This window comes from Cetorhinus maximus, chromosome 24, assembly GCF_964194155.1.
Source record: "Cetorhinus maximus chromosome 24, sCetMax3.hap1.1, whole genome shotgun sequence".
Lineage (NCBI taxonomy): Eukaryota > Metazoa > Chordata > Chondrichthyes > Lamniformes > Cetorhinidae > Cetorhinus > Cetorhinus maximus.
In genome coordinates, this window is record NC_135902.1 from 30,061,815 (window position 1) to 30,085,846 (window position 24,032).

The 24,032-nt window shown below is 41.9% G+C and overlaps 1 protein-coding gene across 2 annotated transcripts in view; it reads left to right on the top strand.

The window, feature by feature from the left end:
* The first annotated feature begins 600 nt into the window (after positions 1–600).
* Positions 601–24,032, top strand: part of LOC144699742 (netrin-1) — a 170,642-nt gene continuing 147,210 nt past the window's right edge. Inside the window, exons 1-2 of one of the 2 annotated variants that reach the window (XM_078570932.1) lie at positions 601–814; positions 961–2,025. In XM_078570932.1, coding sequence (XP_078427058.1) covers positions 1,008–2,025 — 1,018 coding nt within the window. In that variant the 5' untranslated portion in view covers positions 601–814; positions 961–1,007. Of the gene's footprint in view, positions 815–859; positions 2,026–24,032 lie in introns of those variants that run through there. The other variant, XM_078570933.1, reaches the window with a different exon arrangement.

Below are 24,032 nucleotides of genomic sequence, written 5' to 3' on the forward strand. Positions count from 1 at the left end.
TGTTTGTAACTTTAGCATCTGCAGTATTCTGTTTTTCATTGTCTTACCGCCACAGATTATGTTCGTGAATGTGAACATGCTAATAAAATGTAAATTATGAATTGATCGCCGCGTTGATGGAAAAATAATATACAACTCCCTCGCTAAAGATGAACTTCAAATACAGCCTAACACCACACTGAACCCAATGGGAGCAGAGCGACATGATAGCGTTTATTACACAGTAACTACCTGCCAATGTACTGTTATTTGCGATCACACCTATCATTTTCACTGCACAGGAGTTTGCACACATTTGGGAATGTAATTGCACGGCAGTTTTTTAAATATTTATTTCATTTCGTCCTTGCAATCCCTATTGTTATACATATTGAAGTTCTTTCCTCAACGATCTCTCCTCTGTGAACCCCACACTATAGAATCAAGCTACAACAGTTTGAAGGGGACGTGTTAAATGATTGCAGAGGCTGTAAACAGTCTAATTGGGCTCGTTCTGTGGCTGGAGCTCTATGTGAAAGGATTCCTGCTTGCTATTGATAAACTACCAGTGGATGTCGTTGTTTTGCTCCCTGTGTGTGTGGAATGACACTCTCCGTCAGGGCACAGGATGACCTCGAGCTAGCAAGAGTTGTGCACGTCATTCAGTTTCTATGCAGACACAAGGCGCAGAGACAGAGTCCCAAAGGAAAGGGAGACTCCGCGCTTCTGGGGCACAGGAATGACTGATGCACAGTGTAGAGAGCGGTCTCCTAGCTAAAGAAAGGGGCATCGGTTTTAGCATTGTTCAGCTTTCAATCAAAGCGTTTTTTTACAGGTAACGCTCTCCACAGAATAGTCACCGAAAGAATGCAAAGACATCCGAAAACTTTATGTAGACCAGGTTTGCTGAAGGACTTTTCTTCTGCTATTTTCGTTTATGATAACTGATCTTTCCGTCTATTGTTTTTTTTTGAAAACTAGGATCTTTCGTGGCGAGAACCGAGGCTGCATTGTGAAGGCAGGACAAAATGCTGTTGAGTTTCTGGGAGTTTGTGTGCGTTTTTGTGGGTTTTGGCTGCCTGGTGGAAGGAGTCCGCGGGGGTTATGGCATGAGCATGTTTGCAGCCCAGCAGACCCCCCCAGACCCCTGCTACGACGAGAACAGCAACCCGAGGCGCTGCATCCCCGACTTCGTCAACTCCGCATTCGGCAAGGAAGTGAAAGTGTCCAGCACTTGTGGCAAAGCCCCGACCAGGTACTGCGTGGTGAGCGAAAAGGGAGACGAGCGCTTCAGGAACTGCCACATTTGCGACAGCATGGAGTCCAGAAAGGCTCATCCGCCAGCCTACCTCACCGACCTCAACAACCCCCACAACCTGACCTGCTGGCAATCGGAGAACTATATCCAGTACCCTCAAAATGTTACCCTCACTCTGTCCCTGGGCAAGAAATTCGAAGTCACGTACGTCAGCCTCCAGTTCTGTTCCCCGCGGCCAGAATCCATGGTCATCTACAAATCGATGGACTACGGCAAATCCTGGGTCCCCTTCCAGTTCTACTCTACCCAGTGTCGAAAAATGTACAACAAACCCAACAAGGCTGTGATCACTAAACAGAACGAGCAAGAGGCCATCTGCACGGACTCGCACACCGACATGCATCCACTCACTGGGGGCTTGATCGCTTTCAGCACCTTGGACGGTCGCCCCTCGGCTCACGATTTCGACAACAGCCCTGTCCTCCAAGACTGGGTCACTGCTACAGATATCAAAGTGGCCTTCAGCCGCCTCCACACCTTCGGGGATGAGAACGAAGACGATTCGGAACTAGCCCGGGAGTCCTATTATTATGCAGTCTCCGATCTGCAGGTCGGGGGCCGCTGCAAGTGCAATGGTCACGCGTCCAGGTGCATCAAGGACCGGGATAGTAACCTGGTTTGTGACTGTAAACACAACACCGCTGGCCCGGAGTGTGACAGATGTAAACCTTTCCACTACGATCGACCCTGGCAAAGAGCCACGGCCAGAGAGTCCAACGAGTGTGTGGGTAAGAGAAAATTTCCATTTTTTTTTTACAAAGTGAGATCTAATGTAGCGTGTAGAAAAAAAAAGGTTAATCTAGCTGGGAAACGCAGAGGCTCTGTGAGCAAGGGGAAGCTTTGAGCTCAAGAAGCACCGCAAAACCTGTACTGGAAACTTACCCTAGCCAGGAAGACCTGCGAGTATGCGGGTCATAGTGACCCCTTTCAGTCTCCCAGTAACATCCAGCTATGCTCCCTTAACCCATCCAGGCATAGATTTCTACTATTTAAAATACAAATCTATTCCTTTATGTGCTTGCACATTGTCGCGCTGCCTTGTATGCATTGCAGCAACAGTTTCCGAGTGCATCGTGTTAATTATCTACTCAAAGCTTGACAAACGCTTCTGTTTGATCTTTGTTTTGTATTCATTGACTTTATTATAGGCGAGATATTTTATAAACCAAAGGAGCACCGAGCCTCCATTACCTTATGCACACGGCCCAATGCCTGAGCAGCCACCGTCTGCTGCTCATTTTTCCCAACAGGTTAACAAGAGTTGTTGAGATTCAGACACTGCAGATGTTCAATCGCATTGATTTTCAGGTGGAGGCTGGCAATATAAATGATTTGCGATCTGCAACAACAAGAAATATTAACGATTAGTGCAGAGAGTGGCAAATTGATAATAAATCTCATTACAAATACTCCACAAAGAAAACTGGAAACTAGTCTAGTTTAGCTCAATGCCAATAAGATTCATAGATTCAAAGGCGAAGAAGCTAAATAATCAATATCTAACTATCTATACTAAATCTAATTCCGTACAGTCTCGCTCATTTCAATAAATCTGCCCGTCCCAAAAATCGACCTGAGATCCAATGTTACTATTTATGGATTTATATTCACATTGCATCGAGCCAAATGTTCAGAGGTGAAACCTACAATGATAAAATCTAACACTCTTTATAAACAGGGCAACCATTTCGCTGCAGTGCGACGTAATTGCGTTGAGAGTTATTTCTAAAACTGCTGTGAAACCCGGACCAACAATAACTGGAGAAATTGTTGGTACAGATCACAAATTCGCCAAGTGTATCACTGAAAATTCAACTCCCAATATTCAACATGTGTGGAGCTGAAGCGCTAGATTCTGAAGGTGTGTTGTGTGTGGTGCAGGTTCAAAGGAAAACTCAGCCAAAGTTCAATGCAAGTTACCACAATGATGTAGAAGTTTCAGTTTCAACTGTAATCCAGGGAGGCTGGAGAGATTCTAGCATTGAATAATAATCCCGGTCTGCTTCAAACTCTGTCATCCAGAGAGAGATTCAGACCCACCCTGCCATTTACTAGCGGTCACTATCATGAAAGGATTTATAATTTTACTGCTACTATACAATAAACCGTGTGCCTTTGATGTCTCTTTAGAGTTGATAGGTTTTATTGCCCCCAGCGCAATAAAACCGCGCAATCGAGCTGTTGTTTTCATGTGATATTATTTACTTGTTTATTTTTGTGTAGGGAGTTGCTCATTAAACTGGAGTTTCGATCTGAAACTCTTGTTAGTCTGCCAAACCAGCTCGGCTGTATTTTACTCCATTGATGCTTGTGTGGATTTATCTCTCCGAGTAAAAAGCTAAAGCAAGGCGGTAAAGTTTAAAAGCTGGGCGGGTGGAGAGCCGCTGTTTCGGGCCCTCTTCAGTGATCCCTCGGGAATCTCCGGGGAAGAGAACAATCTAAATGCAACACGTCCTTCAATGTCATGAAGCGGGAAATAGTTATGGAAATATATCCAGAAGACAGCTTCTAACTTTTCTGACATTAAATCATTGGAAATAACTAATAGATAGCCAGTCACTCAGTGCCCCATGACAAAACTGGCAGGCAGCACAGAAGATTCCTGTCTGTTAGAGAGTGCAGCAATGATGATAAGTGTGCTCCCCAAACTGACCTCACTACACTCCGCGCGCTGAAGGGAACTTCCCCCAAAGCGCCTGGCTATTCGTTTTAAATCGTGTGGGGCCATGCGGTCGCAATGTGTCGAGCGATTCGATGTCATGAAGAGCAGAACGAACAGAGTGCGTGGAGCAATGGGGTAGGGGAGAGGTAAAACACAGAAATACTTAAAGACGCCGTTCTTCGCTGACGCTGCCAAATCTACTGAGCATTTCCAGCACTTGCTGTTTTGATTTCAGATTTCCAGCACTCTCAGCGTTTTGCTTTTATTAAAGGGCGAGGGGAACAAAGTGACGAGGGAAACGCATGGATGTGTTTAAGGATAAAGGTGTCTGCTGAGTGCTGACGTCCTGACCAGTGACTAGTCTTGGGGATATTGTGGAGCTGTTCCGTTTCTGTGTAATGTCCTTCCTTCGCACTAATGCTCAGCCGCATGTTTCAGACAAGGGGCGGGGGGGACGGGGGGGGGGGCTCGCTTCTCTGTGGAAAATACAGGCATCAGCTTCATCGATCGCGTTCACTTCAGCAGCAGCAGCAGCAGCCAGGCCGCTTTATACTTACACACACCTTTGCACTTTTACATCACTTTGCAGTCAGGAATAGTGGTGTCTCTTCCTACGCCACGTTATTGATCTGAGATTCAGAAGCAACCCACATTATGAGACTCTATGTGAGTTGTGTAGTTCAACTTTCGCTGGTTCTGGCAGGGAATCGCTTACAAACAAATCCCCAACCGCTCGCTTCTCAATGGTTCCCCAACCGTTGTTAAACGATACCTACCTATAATTGAAACGAGCCGTAAAAGGACGAAATCCATTATTCAATCATTTATGTGGACTGTAACATTTACTATTTCATTTTTATTCTGATTTCAGTTTGGTAATGTTTTGGAAAAATGTTCAGCCGTCCGTTTACGACATAATGTTTTTTAGCGACTGCAGTAAACAAAGCTCCTTTTAACCAGATTTAAACGGCGATGGTGTTTGCTGGGGACTTGTTAACCGTTTGGATCTGTTAGTGTGTCCATTCTGCCTTCCTGAAATCCAGCTGCAAAAAAAAAGACCGGTTACCCCGCCCCAGTGGACGACAGCCTAGTCACAGGCACAGAGAGAGACCTTGCTGGCTTCATACTAACAACTCCAGCCTGGGTAGGAAAGGTGAGTGGGATCTGGTAGTATCCAGTGTCCCGGCCAATGACCAGCGGCTGAAATGACAGCCTGAAATAGACAGGAGCTGACCGGGACACGGGCAGGGGTCTGAGGCTGGCCACAGTTTCGCAGTTCCCGGCGCTGGGCACATAAAGCCACTGCTTTGTAACAATAACAGTGACGCGCAGAAAATAGCTTCAGCTAAAAGGACACTGGCGCACAGAGTGGGTGGAGGTGAGGGGTCATTTTTTAATGCTTGCCCTCGCTCCTTTCGTGGCTCTGACAAAGTTGCGCACGGCCCACGGGTGTGTCGATCAAACTTGAGAATGGAGCGGGGTGGTGGTGGTGCAAGGAGTGCGAGAGATCTGTAAACCGCCTTGAGTTTGCAGCTCCTTCAGTCCTTTTAAAAAGAAACGTACTGGCAGTGTCTCTCCAATAGTCAGGGTGAGAGTGGTTGGAGCAGGTGCCGTCGGCACATCAGCATGTAACGAATGTTTGTGGTTTCACCAGAATCTGTGAATAGACAAACAATCAGATCTGGGTAAACATTGCCTCTCAGCACCACCTTCTCCCGATTTAAACACATATCTCTCCTTTTAAATGTTGTAGAACAAGTGAGCAGTAAAAACAAATAAGATTAGCCAGCTGGTTCACTGTGCTATATTGCTTTTAGGGATCAATGCTTTTATCTCCATATTCCACATTTCTATTTGTCTTTTCACGAGTCAGAGTAACAGCCAGCGCAGAAGGTAATTATAGCCTTTTTTCATTCTCTGGTGGGATGTGGGTGTCCCTGCTAAGGCCAGCATTTGTTACCCATCCCTAATTGCCCTTGAGTGGCTTACAAGGCCATTTCAGAGGGCAGTTAAGAGTCAGCCACATTGCTGTGGATCTGAAGTCACATGTAGGCCAGACCACGTAAGGAGGCAGATTTCCTTCCCTAAGGGGCATTAGTTTTTGTGACAATCGATGATAGTTTCATAGTCGCTATTACTGAGACTAGCTTTCAATTCCATATTTTAAAAAATTAATTGAAGTTAAATGGCAGTTGTTATGGTGGGATTTGAATCCATATCCACACAGTGTTAACCTACCTCTCTGCATTATTAAGCCAGTGACAGTCCCACTACACCACCATCTTCCCCTTAGTGGGGCATATATAAACATAACAGACATTATATAAACACAATGTCATCACCAAGTTCCATTGCACCCAGATTTAATGAAAAGGAATTAGTTAGATTAAATACGGTTTATTTTAGGCCTTCCAGAATGTGGTTCTGGGCAGCTAACCTTACAGTTCCAAAATGTACTGCCCCCATGGAGTTTGATCATTGAGATACAAATGGAGTGGTATGGTTCCCTTCCAATCAACATTCATGTTGATCTAATTCCAATAATGTGGAACATTGGCATCTTCACCGTAAAGATTGTTATTTTTTCTAGAATTTTACTGGCGTTGGCAAATTGAGAAAATCTTGTTTCTAACTGTTTCAACCAAAACAATTAGTAGCTCTTACATTCCATGAACAGCACATTTACTTTACATGCTGCCTTCTGAAAAATGTACCATTTTAATACAGTTGCTACAATAATAGAGGGACCTTTCAATATAGATAGCATCTTATCAGGTCCCTTGAGGCATTCCACAGATAATTGATGACTTTGATCTGCAGTCTCTGCTGTTAGTTGAGAAAATTCAACAGTCATATTGCACATAGAGGATCGCAACAAAACTGAAACACAGATCTAGTTAATTTTTTTTGGGTGGGAAGTCGTTCAAGGATGAGGGAAAAAGTATCTCCTCATGTCACCTCTGGTTCTTCTGCCAGTCATTTTAAATCTGTGTGCTCTGGTTACCGATATTTCTGCCACTGGAATCTGTTCCTCCTTATTTATTTTACCAAAATTGTTCATGATTTTGTACACCTCTATCAAAGCTCCTCTTTCCCTTCTCAGCTCTAAGGAAAAGAATGGCCAGCTCCTCTAGTCTCTCCACATACCTGAAGGTCCATTCTAGCAAACCTCTTCTGCACCTTCTGCAAGGCCTTCAATACCTCCCTAAAGTTATAATTCAGCACAATATTCCAGCTGAGGTCGAACCAGTATTTTACGGTTTTAGCATAACCTACTTGCTTTTGCACACTATGCCTGTGTTAAAATAGCCAAAGATCCCATATGTTTTTTAAAGTAGATTTCTCGACTTGTCCTGCCACCTTCAAAGTTTTTGTATACATGCACCCAAGTTCCCTCCATTTCCACACTCCATTAACATTGTACAATTTAGTTTATATTGATTCTCCTCATTCTTCCTGCCAAAGTGTATCACTTTATGCTTTTGCATTAAATTTCATGAGCTGAATTTTGCCCTTGATGGGTGGGCAGGCCCGACCGACTTGGCGGCGGGCAGCCAATCACCGCTGCCGAAACAGGCCCTTCTGCCATTTTACGTGGGCGGCCAATTAAGGCCCATCCAGCGTGACGCCCGACGGAAAGTGCTAAGCGCTTCCTGTGCGGGTGGGTGGGGGGGATTCCCCAACTGCGAGAGTGCGCTCTTTCACACATGTGCACGAAAGAGCGCACTGCTCCCTGAGGCTAAGTGCTGCCTCAGGGAGATCACTGAAAGGCTGTGAAAGATTAAAAATAGAACAATAAAAAAATCATTAACATGTCCCCCTCATGTGAAAATGTCACACGAGATGGGACATGTTAATGAAGTACACAAAAACTTTATTAAACTTTTTAAAATCCGATATCAAACCTCACCCCGCCACTGGATGAGGTTTGTTAAAAAATCACTTACCCGCCTGCCCATTGGGCCCATGCGCTGAGCTGAAGTTCGCACAGGCTCCTCAAAATCCTCATTAGTTGGAGACTTAATGGCCTTAACAAGGCCTTTAATTAATGGTGGGCATGTGTCGCGCTGCATAGCGCGCCTGCCGACCTAAACATCGCGATGCCGCGTGCTGACGTCGGGACGCTCACGTGACATTTTAAGCGCTGACGTGCAGGCTCCGCCACCCACACGTCAGCCAGAAAATTCAGCCCCATCTGCTTTGTGTCCATCCATTTCAGTCTATGTCCTCCTGAAGTCTATTATTGTCCTCCTTATTGTTTACTACTTTTCCAAGTTTTTTGTCATTTGAAAACATTTAAATTATACCTTGCATGGATCCAAGTCCAGATCATAACTCAAATGTTTGGATGGTGGGTGATGCTGTCTTCACCGTAACATGTACATATGCACATTTACCAACAGAGATTACCAGAGAGCAATCAGGAGTAGATGCCATGGGTGATTGTTCTCCTCCTTCGCCCATGAATGCTCAGGCTAATCCTACACTGGCCTATTAAAATAAGCTTGGTCAGCACTGGTGAGGGATAACATCTGGGACTCTGCTGATATGAATGGGTTGGCACAATAGTAGCTATTGCATTTACCTACAGAGAACCAAATGCACTGCTTTCGTAGTTAGATAAGTTATGCTAGAACAATTGCAATGACAAACTAAAGAATCTTGTCAGGTGCATAACCTGAAATGTGTTTTGTGATGCAATTAGCCAGTTTTAGTTTACTTCCCTATGTCTGCCTGACAAATTACTGACAGCTATATCCAAATCCCATGAATAGGTGAACATTTACCTTGTATATTGAAAGCACCAATCATTTAAACAAGCTTGAAAAATATAGATGAGATAGTATATGATTTGGCGTATATTACCTTTAAAACTAGGGACTGCATTTAATGTCCCCACCCGTAGACCTGTCCACTGGCCGAAGAGGCAGTGGCAACTCAGTCACAGTCCTTTCCACGAGTCCCAATACAATTGAAATTGCAAGCAGATGCTTACCTGCCTACCATCGGGAATCCCGGGATTCAAGACAAGAATCCCGCCTCCAGTCAGAGGAACAGATCTTCAGTCCCAGCAGTACCACTGGGAGTGGTGGTCACTGCAGGAACTGCAGCAGGCCCTAGTCCAGGAGCACGCTGGAAGCCCTGAAACCCGGGTAAGAGGGAGGTGCTGGATGGGTTAGTCAGCAGGCCCTGGCCAGGGGGTTGGTCAGTTAAAGCGTAGGAAGGATCTTGTACCGCGGCGTGGCCCTTGCCACTGGCTGGCCTTCCATTGGGCACAGGTGCCCAAACAGGGAGGACACCTCCTCCTGGGCACTGACAGGCCCACCAGATGGTATCTGGTGCCTGCTCACATGGTGTGGCCCATCCCCTGCAGCAGCAAGAAAAGGCTCTTTAGTGACCATTAATTGGCCACTGAAGGCCTCAATTGGCCTAGGGTCAGGAAGGCAACATCAGCCTTCCCCCTCACCTGAACTTAATCAAGGGGGTGTCGGGAAGGCAACAGGCTCTCCACATCACCCCTGCCTCACCATCCTGACTCCTCACCCTGCCTCCCAGGTCACTCCTAGGGGCCACAGAGGGCCTTAAACTCTGTCCAATCAATGCATATTAACAGAATGGTGAAACCATCTGGCAGTTATACTGATCCTGAAAGCAAATCAGATCTGCTAGAGATTGGCTTGGATTGTATCACAGCCCAGTCAGGTTTTACTTTACTTCAAAAAATGACTGTAAAAAGGTGCTGTTTCGGTTTTGACCCAATACCATTTGGATAATAAAATAAAATAAATTGTATTTTGGTTACAGCATTTCAGAAATGGGCTTGTTCACAACAGAAGAAAACATCTAACTCAGAAATGGGAAGGAGTAAAAATTATTATTCTAGATCTAATTGACCTATCTTTTCTTCCTTGTGAAACTTCAAGTATAATATCTATGAAGAATAATGTGGTCACTATCAAATATTGTAGAGTTATTGTTTCTCGTGCAGTGTAACAGTGGCTTTGAATACTATTATAATGAAAAGACAAGTGATCATAATTAGATTTTTGATTGCATTGCCCCGGTTTCATAGTTGAGTACATGATGGGTTGTTTAGTTTAGCTGTTCTTACATTATTAGCTCAATCCTGCGTTCTGAGATGAGCCAAGGGATTGATAATAAACTGTCCGAAGTTGAGTTATGTCATTGAGATATATGAAGAATAGGAACACTCTTATTTAGTGGCACCCAGAAGTGAGGAGATGGATAATTCAGGGAGAATACAGTTTTGGGAAGTAAGCGGTTACTCTGTGGAGCACTGGTGGCCTCATTAATTCACTCTCATTGTAAATGTGATACAATTGACTAGGATCTTCTCAAATATCTACAAATTTGTTTCAAGTATATGTAGTATGATAGAAGGCACAGTGCTGATGAATATCAAGTCTGTATTCTTCTCATGGGGCAGAATTTTGCCCTCATCAGGCGGGCACAGTGGGCGGGCACAGCGGGCGGGCCCAGGAGCCGTTCATGATGCTGCCCACCGCCCGCAATCGGGCCCTGTCATGGATTTCACGCTCCCACATCCCAGTTAACGGCCAGCCAGCATGAAACACTGGGGTGGGAGCAGGAAGAGCGCAAGCGCAGAAGTGTGCGCACACGTGAGGATGTGCGCAGTAAAAACTCCCTGAGGCACAGAGCTGCCTCAGGGAGCTGAAGATTTTCTAAATAAAAAGTAAAGATATTAAAAATGTTGAAAAAAAAGTCCCCTCATGTGACTCTGTTAGTGATGAGTGCAAAAATGTTTTTTTAAAATCACTGGCCGAAACCTCATCCCACCCATGGGTGAAGTTTCACCAGAAATGCAAAGGCCCCTTGGCCCTTTCGCCCACCCGCCAACTGAACGGTTGGATGGGCAGTGAAAAATTTGAATCAATTACTTCATTAAGGGCCTTAATAAGCTGCTTAAGTGTCGGCGGGTGCACTGCCAACTCCCACACACACCCACTGATCGACATATTGCACAAGTGCACAATGACGTCAGGATGCACGCCTGGCATCATCGTGCATCATTTTACGCTTGGTCGGGTCAGGCGCACGCCTGCCTGACGAGCGCAATATTCTGCCCACGATTAATGAGAATCCAGAACTAGGGGGCACTGTTTTAAAATTAAGGGTCGCCCTTTTAGGGCAGGGATGAGGAGAAATTTTTTCTCTCAGAGGGTTGTGCGACTTTGGAACTCTCAGCCTCAGAAGGCGGTGGAGTGGAGTCATTCAATATTTTTAAGACAGAGGTAGATAGATTCTTGATAGGCAAGGGAATCAAAGGTTATCAGAGGTAGATGAGAATGTGGAAGTCAAAACACAAGAAGATCAGCCATGATCTTATTGAATGGTGGAGCAGGCTTGAGGGGCCAAATGGTCTACTCCTGTTCCTATTTCTTATGTTCTTATGTAATCATAAATCTTCATTTAATGGAAATGAATGTCATTTTACAGTGAGGTTTAAAATGACATTTTACCGTCTCAATTATTTCTTTATCAAAATGGCTATTTTAATGTTATGACAGTTTTCTATTGATACATAAAGTAGCTTTTCCACCTCCAGGTGGAACAGAATCTGATGACCATTTGTTTAGATGCTCACAACATAAGCAGAATTTGTAATGAATATATTTGTATTTCACATGCACCTTCACGATTAACTCATAAATCTGCTAATGGTCAAATCTAAGTCCATCGTCATCAATAAAATATAAATCGCTATTTCAGTGTTTTCTTGCATATCCTCTTTATGACCACCCTGACCTAATGGGGAATAAAGCCATGACCTTGCCGCACTTTTCTGAAAATGCTAATTAGCTACAAGCTCTCAGGAAGGTTAGGTGACTATACATAATTCAGATTTTAATGGTTATCTTGCTTGGGCTATGAATAGAATATGTAAAACATAGCAAGCTTAATGATCAATCATAATGACAGATAGTGATGTACTAAGGCAAGAAATTATCCCAATAGTTTACAAATTGAAAAGTTCGCTGAATGATTGCTAATTATTGCAGAAGTTGCTGAAATTATTTCAGTGGTCCTGAATAGGTCCTTGTGACAAAGTTCATCACTCATTGCATCCATCATGTTGTCATTGCAGTTGCCTTTGCTATGCATTCCTTTCATGTTATGTGAGCAATGTTACCACACACACACCACAAAACATTTGCTTGCTTTGCTTTCCAAAGTAAACAGTGATCTAAAGAAGCCCAGTTTAGACTGATTTAATGAGACACTTTATATGTTTATCAAAGGGCGACATTAATGCTTTACCTGTATTAATCTCGCAGTAAGATTTGAATTTGTAGTAGATCATTTTTTTCAGTGTTTGGCTTCAGTCCTGCAATTGGTGTCAGTGTGAAGCGTTTGATGACAGGGTTTCTAAAAGACAGAGTGCGAACATATTTTGTCATCAAAATAGAGGCAACGATTTTAACAGCTGTTAGTATTTACTAATTGATAGCTGTTTATAATCCTAATTATTTCTCGGATAATTTTCTTCAAGGGGTTTGATTTGCTTGAAATTGTGGGGAAGCCAGAACTCATTTTTCAAAGTCTGCCTTTTGAAAGAATATCGCAGCTTTATTCAGCGGCTATTTCAAATGTGGACTAATTGGACCAACATCAAAGACTGCAGCAAAAACACAAAGTGCTGGAAAAACTCAGCAGGCCTAGCAGCATCTGTGGAGAGAGAAACAGAGTTAATGTTTTGAGTCCCTATGAAGAATCATGCGGACTTGAAGCACTAACTCTGTTTCTCTCTCCACAGATGCTGCCAGGCCTGCTGAGGTTTTCCAGCACTTTCTGTTTCTGTTTCAGATTTCCAGCACCCACAGTATTTTGCTTTTATCAAAGACTGCAGGATCTTAGATAACTACATCCATGATAACTACAGCTGCTTCAAGAGACTATTAGCATAATTGTCCACATTAATACAGGACAAAGAACTATCCACTGCCAATCATCAACAGTTGCCATTTTTAGACAAGATGCTTACTGATGGTGGGTTACCAAAATGGTTGCACTGGTTTCAAATGGAAAGTTTTGCATATTTTTGAAATATAAATTACTTGAAATGTTACCTCAGTAACTCAAATTGAATTACATTGTGTAATTGAAGGCTGGATTTGGATGGATTTCATTAAGATCATAACAGAGTCAGACTGGCTCACCAAAAGTGCCTGGGATTCTTTGGGATTCTCATGGAGAAAGGGATTGGCCAATAATCCAGCATTAGGGAATTTTTCATGGTGGGGGGGTGCCCTTGGAGAAATCTGCACCAATTGTTACCAGCAAGAACATGAAACATCACAACACTCAATTTATTTGGTCAAAATGATTACAGTTTCCATTTTGTTTAATCCTACTGAATATGCAGTGTAAAAAAAACATTTCTGATGTAATACGTTATGATGGAGGTTTCAGCTTGGACCTATGGCAGCAATCTTGCTGCTGAGTCCAATGGTCATGGGTTCAAACTCCACCCCACTCTGTACAGAGATGTGAGCTTCTAATCTAGGCTGACATTTCAATATTCCACCTTTGGAGATGCTGCCTGTTGAATTGATATGTTCAGCCAAGATTTTATCTGCTGGTTGTGAGGTTCTTGGGACTCGAAGCAACCAGAGTTAAAAATGCATGAAGAACATGGTTGCATTTATTACAACAGCTTCTTTGGACTCTTCTTCTGCTTGCAGACTCCCTCTGCTGGTACAATTCTGTATGGTATCTTCAAGTGATCAATATGCACATGCATTTTTCAAAACACTAATACACCACATTAGTGGTCCAGGTGGATATAAAGGATCCCATGGCATAACTGAAAGAAGAGCAGGAAAGTTCTTCAGGTGTCAAGTAAGAATGTTATGCTTCAGTTGCACAGGGCATTGGAGAGACCATCTCGAATACTGTGTGCAGTTTTGGTCTCCTTATTTAAGGAACGGTGTAAATACATTGGAGGCAGTTCGGAGGAGAGTTACTAGATTGATACCTGGAATGAAAGGATTGTCTTATGAGGATAGGTTGGACAGGCTGCGATTGTTTCCACTGGAGTTTAGAAGAGTGAGGAATGACTTGATTGATGTATATAAGATCCTGAATAGTCTTGACAAGATGGACATGGAAAGTATGTTTCCTGTTGTGGCTGAGTCCAGAACATGGGGGCATGGTTTTAAAATTATGGGTCGCCCTTATGGGACAGAGATGAGGAGAATTTTTTTCTTTAAGAGGGTTGTGTGACTTTGGAACTCTCTGCTTCAGAAGGCAGTAGAAGTGGGGTCACTGGACATTTTTAAGGCAGAGGTGGATAGATTCTTGTTAGGCAAGGGAATCAAAGGTTATCGGGTTAGATGGGAATGTAGAGCTCGAAACACAAACAGATCAACAATGATCTTATTGAATGGCTGAGCAGGCTCGAGGGGCCAAATGGCCTACTTCTGCTCCTATTTCATATGTTCGTATGTTCAGGTCCTGGGCAGCATTTACCCTCAAGCAACACCACAGCAACAACAAATTTTTCTGGCCACCTCTCTCATTACTGTTTAAGGGACCTTCCTTTGTGCAGATTAGCTGCTCTGTTTACCCACATTACAGCAGTGACTACACTTCACAGTACTTCACTGATTATGGAGCACTTTGGGACACCCTGAGGATGTGAAAGGTGCTATACAAATATAAGTTCTTTCTTTCAAGCACATGAAAAATTAAATATTTCTGCTTAAAACCTCATAACTTGGTCATGGAGTTACCTGTGCGGTATTCCTCAGTCATACATTATTTTTCCAGAGGCCTAGCTTGGGGGTCTGGGACTCAGCTTTTCTAATCCCCTACAGATTTGCTTTTTCCCTGGGCTTTGTTGCCTCACTGTTAGGTTAGATTGCACATGCAGGCCCTGGGACCCTATTCTCGGCGCATACATACCCTTTCACAGATTCATTTCCCTTCTCACAACTCCTGGTATTTAAACACATGCCCACTCAATGAGGTACAATGTATTTTCTCAGTAACATCTTGAAGTGATCAGATGATATCTGACTTGAAGCACACTGTTGGCAAATACATCCTTTTACTCAAAACCATCCCATCGACAGCTGAGGCAAGAAATGGCAAGGGCAAATGCGGCTTCTCTCACTATAGGGTCCAGCAGCTCCTCCCACCGACAATCCTGCTGGGAGAATCCATGAAAAGGTAATTCTCCACACCCTGTATTCCACCATGGTTAACTGCTTTACTGGCAACTTTTCCCCATCTGGAAACTCTCTACTTCAGCATCATCCCGTGACATCTCCCTTCAAAATCTCCTTAAGATGATCTTTCTTGGCAGTATTTGTGCACCCTCCTACTCTCTTCCTTCCAATATAAGTTAATCATGTACTCCCAAATCAACCTGCAGCTTACTATTAAACAATACTCTGAACGGAGGGGAAAATATGTTAAATAAGTTAAGTAAAAGTCTTCAGTCACAATTCGTTTTTGTTCCCTCTAAGCTTTGCCACTTGTAGTCATCTAAAATATATCTATATTTTAGTTTATTTATACTAACTGTTCAAAATAGTATTGATAAGAGTGGAGCTGACTTCATGAGTGGCAAAGTCACAGGTTCATTGTGCTGCTTGTATTGACTGAATAGTACAATCCCACATCAGTCACCAGAGTGTTCTGATCATTAGCACAGCTTTTTAATGTTTTAATGAACTGCAGGAGTAGTTTGCAGTTAACAAGTTTCATGCCTGATGAAGTGATGCCATGTCATGAAATGTTTTTGTCCTTGATGAAGGTGGTGTTATCACACTGAGGGTAGATTTGCACAACTCGGTATTTGTAGCAAAATTGTGTGTTTTTTATACACCTGCATATGCTGTTGCTGCAAAAAATATTGCCAGAAAAATGTCTTAAATAGCGACGACTTCATTTATTGCCCAATAATAATCGATCATGTAGTATACCTTAGTCACATATAGACTAAGTAGAGGTGGTAAGTTCCTGAAGGACAATCCAGCAGCCTTTAGTAATCAGTTTTGTTCTACAGCAACATGTACTTTTATAGTACCTTAAATAATAAAACATCCCAAGATGCTTCACAGGAGCATTTTAGAACTAGATTTGACACCAAGCCACATGAGGAGACATCAGGGCAGATGACCAAAGGCTTGGTCAGAGAGATGTCTTAAAGAGTGTCTTAAAGGAGGAAAGAGAGGTAGGGAGGCAGAGAGGTGTATGGAGGGAATGCCAGAGCTTAGATCCTCGGCAGCAGAAGGTACAGCAACTAATGGTGGAGCAATTAAAATTGGTATTGCTGAAGAGACCAGTATTGGAGGAGAGTAGATATTTCAGAGGGTTTCAGGGATGGGGGAGCTTGTAAAGATGAGGAAGGTGAGGACATGGAGGCATTTGAAAACAAAAAAAATTAAAATTGAGGTGGTGCACCTTGGAACCTATGTAGGTCAGCAAGCACAGGGGTCCTTGAATGTGTTGGCACTTTCCAAATTTGTACCCATCTTGTCCGGAACTCCATGTTTGAATCCCTCCAAATAGTTTTCTGCCCCTGCCACAGCACCAAAAGAGCTCTTATCAAAATCACAAATGACATCCAGTGCAACTGTGACAAAGGCAAATTATCCCCTCTCAAAGTTTTGCATGACCTCAAGTTTATAAAAGGTAGAATTTGGGAGGCTGGCCAGGGAGGCACTGGAATAGTCAATTGTGGAGATAACATGGATGAGCTGAGATGAGGTTGGGGGGGCGGTGGGGGGGAGCAGGTGGAGTCAGTCATTGTTACAGAAGTGGGAGTAGGCAACCTTAGTGACGGTGTGCATATGTGGTCAGAAACTCAGCTTGGGGTCAGATAGGACACCAAGGTTTTGAGCAGTCTGGTTCAGTCTCAGACAGTTATCAGGATAAGGGATGGAGGGGTGACTAGGGAACAGGGTTTATGGCAGAAAACAAAATCAACGGCCTGGATTTTTGCCGAGTCAGGCCAACTCGGGAACCCTTTAAAAATGGTTGACAGGACCTGGTTTGTGGATTTCCGCCCCCATTCCTGTTTCGGGAATTTTTCGCCGGTGTAAAATAAGAATGCAGGTAGCCTGCCTGTACACAGAACTCCCACCCTTGCTGGCTCCACTGCAGGGGTGGGTAGTCCAACCCCCTCAACCCCTGGCGAAATACAATTTTTGTGGAATTGGGCCATTTCTCTAAGAATATGTCGTTCACAGCTCATCAGATAAGTCATGAATGATGGGGGATCCCCAGTCCCAAGTAGGGAAACCAAAAAAAGTCACCTGATCCTGGAATTCTTTCATTGACATACTATGAAATACAAAAAAAAACCTGTTCTTTCAGTTTCAATAGTTAGATGCTGTATTGTAAGTTAGATGTGTTTTTACTCCAATGATAGATTATAGGGCTCTGCATGCAAACATAAGTTGATCGGTGTTGTGCAAATGTTGAGATGCATTATAGTACTTCTCCCATTTGGGAAAAGTGTTGTTATGCACTCAAAACTGAAGAAAACAGTGCCTTGGGACTCAACATGTCATGATCTGAAGTGATTGAAATGTTCACAACTCTTTAAAATTGAAGAAGAAAACTGCTCCGCAGCCTTACCTTAAATAATAAACACAGATACCGGCTGCCAGAGTGGATTGATTGATAGACTATCTGGTGTAGCTTAAAAAGACATAGCCACCTGTTTTTGCAATTTCAATAGGCTCCATTTTCTGTAAGGTGAAATGGTTTGTTGTGACAACTGATCCCATTATAAATGCTTGGCTGAGTTTCAAAAGCTACAGAACCACTAATCTCAGCAGGGAGCTGATTTAAAGGTTTGATCAGCAGCTTTAAGAGGCTATTAAAAGATTATCTGGCTTTGATGTGGGTTCTGAATAGGTGTTTGTTTTTATAACATTGATATTTGAGGGGATTTAAGTTTTTTGAATGTTTTTTTAATGAGCATGTTTTCGGTATGAAGTATGGTTGAATGACAGTTCTATTAGATTGTTAGAAGTTTAATTTTTTTAAATGTCAATTTCAAAGACATAACTCCTGATCTGTACATGGTGGATACTGGGTGAGTGGCTTTGGAGGATACATAGGACATGGAGGGGGCATAGGAGTATGAGGAGGCATGTAGGGAGAATGGTAGGGTACGAGAGGGCATGGGTGTATGGAAGAGGCATAAGGGGGTATGGAGGGGGCAGGGGCATGTGGGTGGGTGGGGAGTTAAGGGTGAAGGTTTGAAGGCCTGACATTCATCATTGCAACAAGGCCGATGTCCCATTAAATGGAGGCAGGTGTTCTAGCCTGCCATCCTCTCCATCCGCCCACCTGTGTTGCCACCTCAGGTTTGCCTCCAGAGAGCTGGCAGTGAGGTAGAGCTGGGTGTCTTCAGCATACCTGTGGAAACTTACAATATGCCTTTGGATGATGTGGCTGCATGGGAAATAGGAGGGGTCCAAGGATAGATCCTTAGGGGACAGCAGAGATAACATTGCCCGATTTGATGGAAATCACAATTCACCATGAGATTATGAACTTCCAAACTTTGAATTGCTAGTCCAGAACCAGAAGCATTGCACAGTTCTAGCCTTGTACATAAAATACAATTGTGTGAAGCCAATCTATACCTGTGAAAAGCTGCTAGACACAACAAAGATCAAGGCTTACCATGACATTTATTCAATGCCACTGTGACATCGCACAACTCCGATGATCTCATCAGAGCTATGCACAAGGGCTTCATGGTTTAAAATGGAGGCATCAAGATATGAGAACTAAAGAGTAGTGAGACATAACATAAACTACAACAAGTATAAAACCAAAGCAAATGTATCACCAAGCTTCTAGAAATCCATCCTTAAGGGTTTAAAGACCCATTTCAGTGAGGCCCAGTAAAAAAAAAGATGCACAACCAATAAAATTCATTGATGCCCATATTTGGAGACTTAATTTTAACAAACCCTTCAATTAACTTGAAATGACTTGTAGATGATGTTTTCCTGAACCAGAACTTTATTTCAATGGTTATAAAATTGTTGAAACAATTCTGACATATCTAAACTTATCATTGACCTTGACTTCTTCCCCCTGAATTTCATTCCTTAGTCATACATGACAAGCTCAATGTGATAACAGAAAATGTTCCGGGGAATTCACTGCACAAAAATTATAGCAAAAGCAAAAATGGAATAACTTCATTTTTAAAAGGGCAGCATTTGAAATGTTTTGCTGCAGTTGTGTACATCCTTATTGCTGCTTATATGGGGGATTGGCAGACACTGAACGAAGGGGAATTGAGATAGCCTGGAGGAAGTACCTTTATTCCACTTTGTTCTGACATCAGATTTACACTCCAAGTTTAATATGGTGAAACAGGTAGTGTGAGACCACCATTAAAGGTCAATGAACAACACAGTTAAAAAAAGCTACATCAATCATTCAAATCAGTACCCAAAGGGTTTACGGTTTTTGTTAGTCATGTATTGCTGTAATTGAATTTATATGCCATGTTTTTAGTGACATGTCTTAATCTATAATGGGAGTCATATAATTAATAAAAGCAGTCTGCTATGCCTGACTGGCAATATGTAATTTGCTAAACAATAAAAGCCAGGATAATTGGATAACATATTATTGGATCAGGAACTCTACACAATGAGGGTTAAAGGAAAGTGATTTGGTACATGGGGATTAAATGGTAGTTTTATATATGCCTTTATCTGGAATTAACTATATCGCCCAATAAAAGATTCCAAATATCTTTGAATCTTGTCCTTAGAAATGCTTCTAATTGTCTGTATAACCGTCCAATCTAATATTGCATTAACATTACATTTCACAAGGGACCATTATTGGTGCATAATGTAGAAGAGAGCTATGGAAACAGTTTGACAAGCTGAGCTTCTGGGGTTAATGAGTTAACATGTCTATTTACTTTGTTTACACGGTGGAATAAATGTTGTACAAGCTGGTTAAAATGATCTAATTCAACTGCTGATTTTTTAATGGTGTTTTTGTAAAATATATTGAAGTTATGTCATGTGAAAGGGGCAGTGTAATCATTGTTGCACTCTGAGAATTTAATCTTGATTGTGTATTTTAAAAAACGGTGCACAAAGGTCTGGTTCTTTAACACAAGATAACATAGAAACCAGAACATGTATTACATCTGATTAATTTACTGATAAATAGTTTCGCTGGTGGTGCGGTTGTAAATAAAACTCTGAGTGTCACAAAATCAAACAGGGGATTCTTAATCCAGATGATTTCTCAGATTGTGGATATTTGTGTTTTGTGGATCTCAATTTCCCTGTTGAAGAGACTCAAATGGAAGTCAACATAGAAAGGAAGTAATAAGAATAAAAGCAAAGACCTTTGAAATGGCACCGTGTGAATATGAGCATACAAGCACTTCACACATCCATATGACTTCTTGTTGTCTGCCACTTTAATGGACGTGCTAACTCCTTTTAAATAAAATAGTGAACAAAGGAATTTCATAGGAATGTGTTAAACATTCATGTATATTTGCACAGCGTAATTTCAATGTTAAAAAGCAATAAAAGGAGCAGGTAGTTAATAGAGCCTACATTCATGTTTTTGGATGTTTTAATCCAGTTTTGTAAATTAATATTTCTTCCGCACCTTTTTACAAGATGTGACAGGCAACCATCAACAGCTTGTATTTATGTTGCGGTTTTATGCAGTAAATGTCCCAAGATGCTTAAGGAACCTATTTCCAGGCCATAGGGATTCAAAGACAAATACAGATGAAAACGCCATTTAGCATATCTTAACTCATCCGTCCAAGAAGCTCCTACTAATCACAATCCCTCCCTGTGCCTGACGCCACCCCCACCTCCAATCATGGCACCACGTTCTTAAATAATTCCAGGTCATTTATTTCTACTCATTCTCTCCAGAAGTCACTCTGTCCAAAGAAGAAAATTATGACAAAAGTCCTAAAATGTACCTCTACCTTCTCCTTAGAGATCATCTGTGATCATCTGTCAGCCACTTCAGTATGAAGCTGAGGAGCCCAGTTGCTGCTCACACTTCAGTCTTCCGAAACTGAGAATCAACCCTGTCTTGAACTATCTCCATGCACTAAATGTTTTCTTTGTACTTTGGTGCCCAGAACTGAACACAGTACTACTCAAGTGACCAGAACACTCCACGCTTTCGGCATGATGTCCTCTGACTTGTTTTCCACTGTGTTGGATGTATAGTTTGGCACTGTATTTTTTTTGCTGATTGCTACTCAAACTGGGAAATGTGCATGAGAGTATGGAGTGGATCTTCATTCAAATTTCCCTTTTTCCCTTGACGGAGGTTTCTCTTCTTGATGCTTTAGACAGAAAGTTTATATAATCTTGAAGTTCCTGTGTTGCAAGTTATGAGAATAATCTATCTCTGTGGCAGAACATGCTAGCATGTCAAAATTCTCATCTGTGCCATTGGAAGATGAGCTGTACTTTATCAAAAAGCACTAATCATATACATCTAACATTATTGAAGTTTCAGTGCACTGTCATTCAACATATTGAGATTTTGTTTATTGTTCTACATATTCCCTTTCCCATTTCATCAGACACATTTATTGAGTACAAATGCATACGTTGTCTCAGCAAAAGCCTAAAACTGCACATTGTTGATTAGAAACACTGTATTTTGTTATAAGTTAGAGGTACCATTTCTGAGATATTAATTATTGATCTGCTAGAAGATCCCAGAAAATTATGTTTATTAGATGAAACATGGTCAGAAAGTTAAACCAGGAGGCGGTTAGCATTAACAATGATCACTGGTACCTCCCAGATCGTTCATGTTCTAAAGGAATGAGGTGATAATTAAATCTCCCTGTGCCTCATTGGTGCATAATGATTTTGGGTGATGGCACTAACATTGATGAGCAAGGACAGGAATCTTTTTAGCGAGTTCCTCCACAAGGAAATAGAAGCCATTTAAAAGATGAAGAGAAGGAAATCGTTTTTTAAAGTCATCCCGATATGCACTGGCAGCAAATTTGGAGCCTCTAAAAATACCTGCTCACAGAAATATTGGTCTATAAATATTTACTTCCAGCATGCTTGGTACAATCAAAGCCCTGAAAACAAAGATAATGCCTCTGTTACACTCTTGTAACCTGTTTTAGTAAAATTGCTTAACAGGAACATTAAAATGTTGGTAATTTGTTTTCAGGAATAAATCCCCAGTCTGTATATCAACAAAAAAGCTATTATCTGTATTTTTGGGATGAATTTCAAATATTCCAAGATTGTTATCAAAGGATGTAGAAGAATACAGCTGTCAAGGGAAAAACGGCAATGAGTTGTTGTCTAATTCCTTTGTCTGACAATCTATTAGGGACTGAATTCTGAATTTTATTCTCATGTGTGTCTAGGCTTGGATGTTGGCATAAGCTGCCTAAGTCTCTGTGATGTGGATTTCCGCTTTCTTAATGTTAATTTGAGTTTGCTGACAAGTCAAGGGGATCTCCTGGAGTCCAGCAACAATTAAACAGCATTTGCCTTTAGCTCACTAGCAGGAACTGATCACTGCTGCCTTGAATTTGCCCCATCTTTGAAACAAAGGGAACTCTTTTTCTCTCTCTACCTCTGGTTTTATGTCAAAGGGCAATTTTATATCCATGATTTTGCAGCATGAATTTCACATTTGTAAAGAGCACTGTGGTACGACACACAATAAGGATAACAATTTTGTCCAGAGCATTGTTAGTATGTGGAATAATTGTTTCCTGTGGCCAATTATAAGGTATTACAGTAATTTAATTTTGTTGTTGGGAGGGGTGATTCAAATAATATCACAAAGCACGTGAATGATCTTGTGTAGGCTATAACCGCATAAAGCTCATGATTATAGTTTTGAAATCTGTATTTTCATATCAATGATTTAAACATTTTATTTGTGGTCATTTCAGACAATTGATTTGATTTTCCCAGTGTTCCCCTGACTGTCAATATATCACCTTGTCTGTATATCCCACCTGACTTTCATGGTCAGTTAAGTTCTCTGGTACACCACCTGTTATTCAGACCGACAGTGATTATCAACTGACCTCTGTAGGGGGAAATGTGGAGCTTTTCATTTCAGTGTGTTGCTGAGTAGCTGTTTCCATATATGAGTTCTTCACCTGACCAACTCTTTTTTTAAAAACCCCTTCAACTTTGAGTAGGTCTTAATACATTTTCGCTTTCATTGATGCCTGGGATTCTCCAATGTCCCCTGGCATTACAGGCATAACTTTAAGGTAGAATAATTCTAATGACGAGAGATTCATCTGTGTATTCATTATGAGGTTAATGGCACAATTCAATAAATATGTATCCCTCTTTATCCCTCACTATAATCCTCTTTGTCACAAATTGAAGACTCTTGCATTCATTAAACCTTGCCATATTTGGGATTGCATCTTTACTATCATTTAAGACATCCTGCAACATTATACTAAGCAGTTATATGGAAAAGAAAGAACTTGCATTTCTATTGTTGTTTTCACAAACTCAGGAAAGCATTCGTATGTTTGTATGGTCCATCTAACTTATCTATCTGTAGCATTCCTGTGGTGCATTTATTAATAACCTGGAATTCTATTTGTTAACAAGAGCACATTATCTAGGCTGATACAATACTGAAGGAGTGCTGCCCTGTCAGAGGTGCTGTCTTTCAGGTAAGACGTTAAACTAAAGCACTGTCTGCCCTCTCAGGTGAATATAGAAGATCCCATAAAACTTTTTTGAAGAGTAGAAAAGTTCTCCTGGTGCCTTAGCAACGTTCATCCCTTCAGCAACACCACCAAAAACATTATTTGGTCATTTATTTCACTGTTTGTGGAACTTTACTATGCACAAAGTGGCTGCAGCGTCTCTCCACATTGCAGCAATGGCCATGATGCACTTTGGTGCAGGACGGTGGGGGATGTTACATACATACGTACAATACATGCATACAATACGTAGATACAAATTAGGAACAGGAATAGGCCACTCAGCCCCTTGAGCTTGTCCCATCATTCAATAAGATCATGGT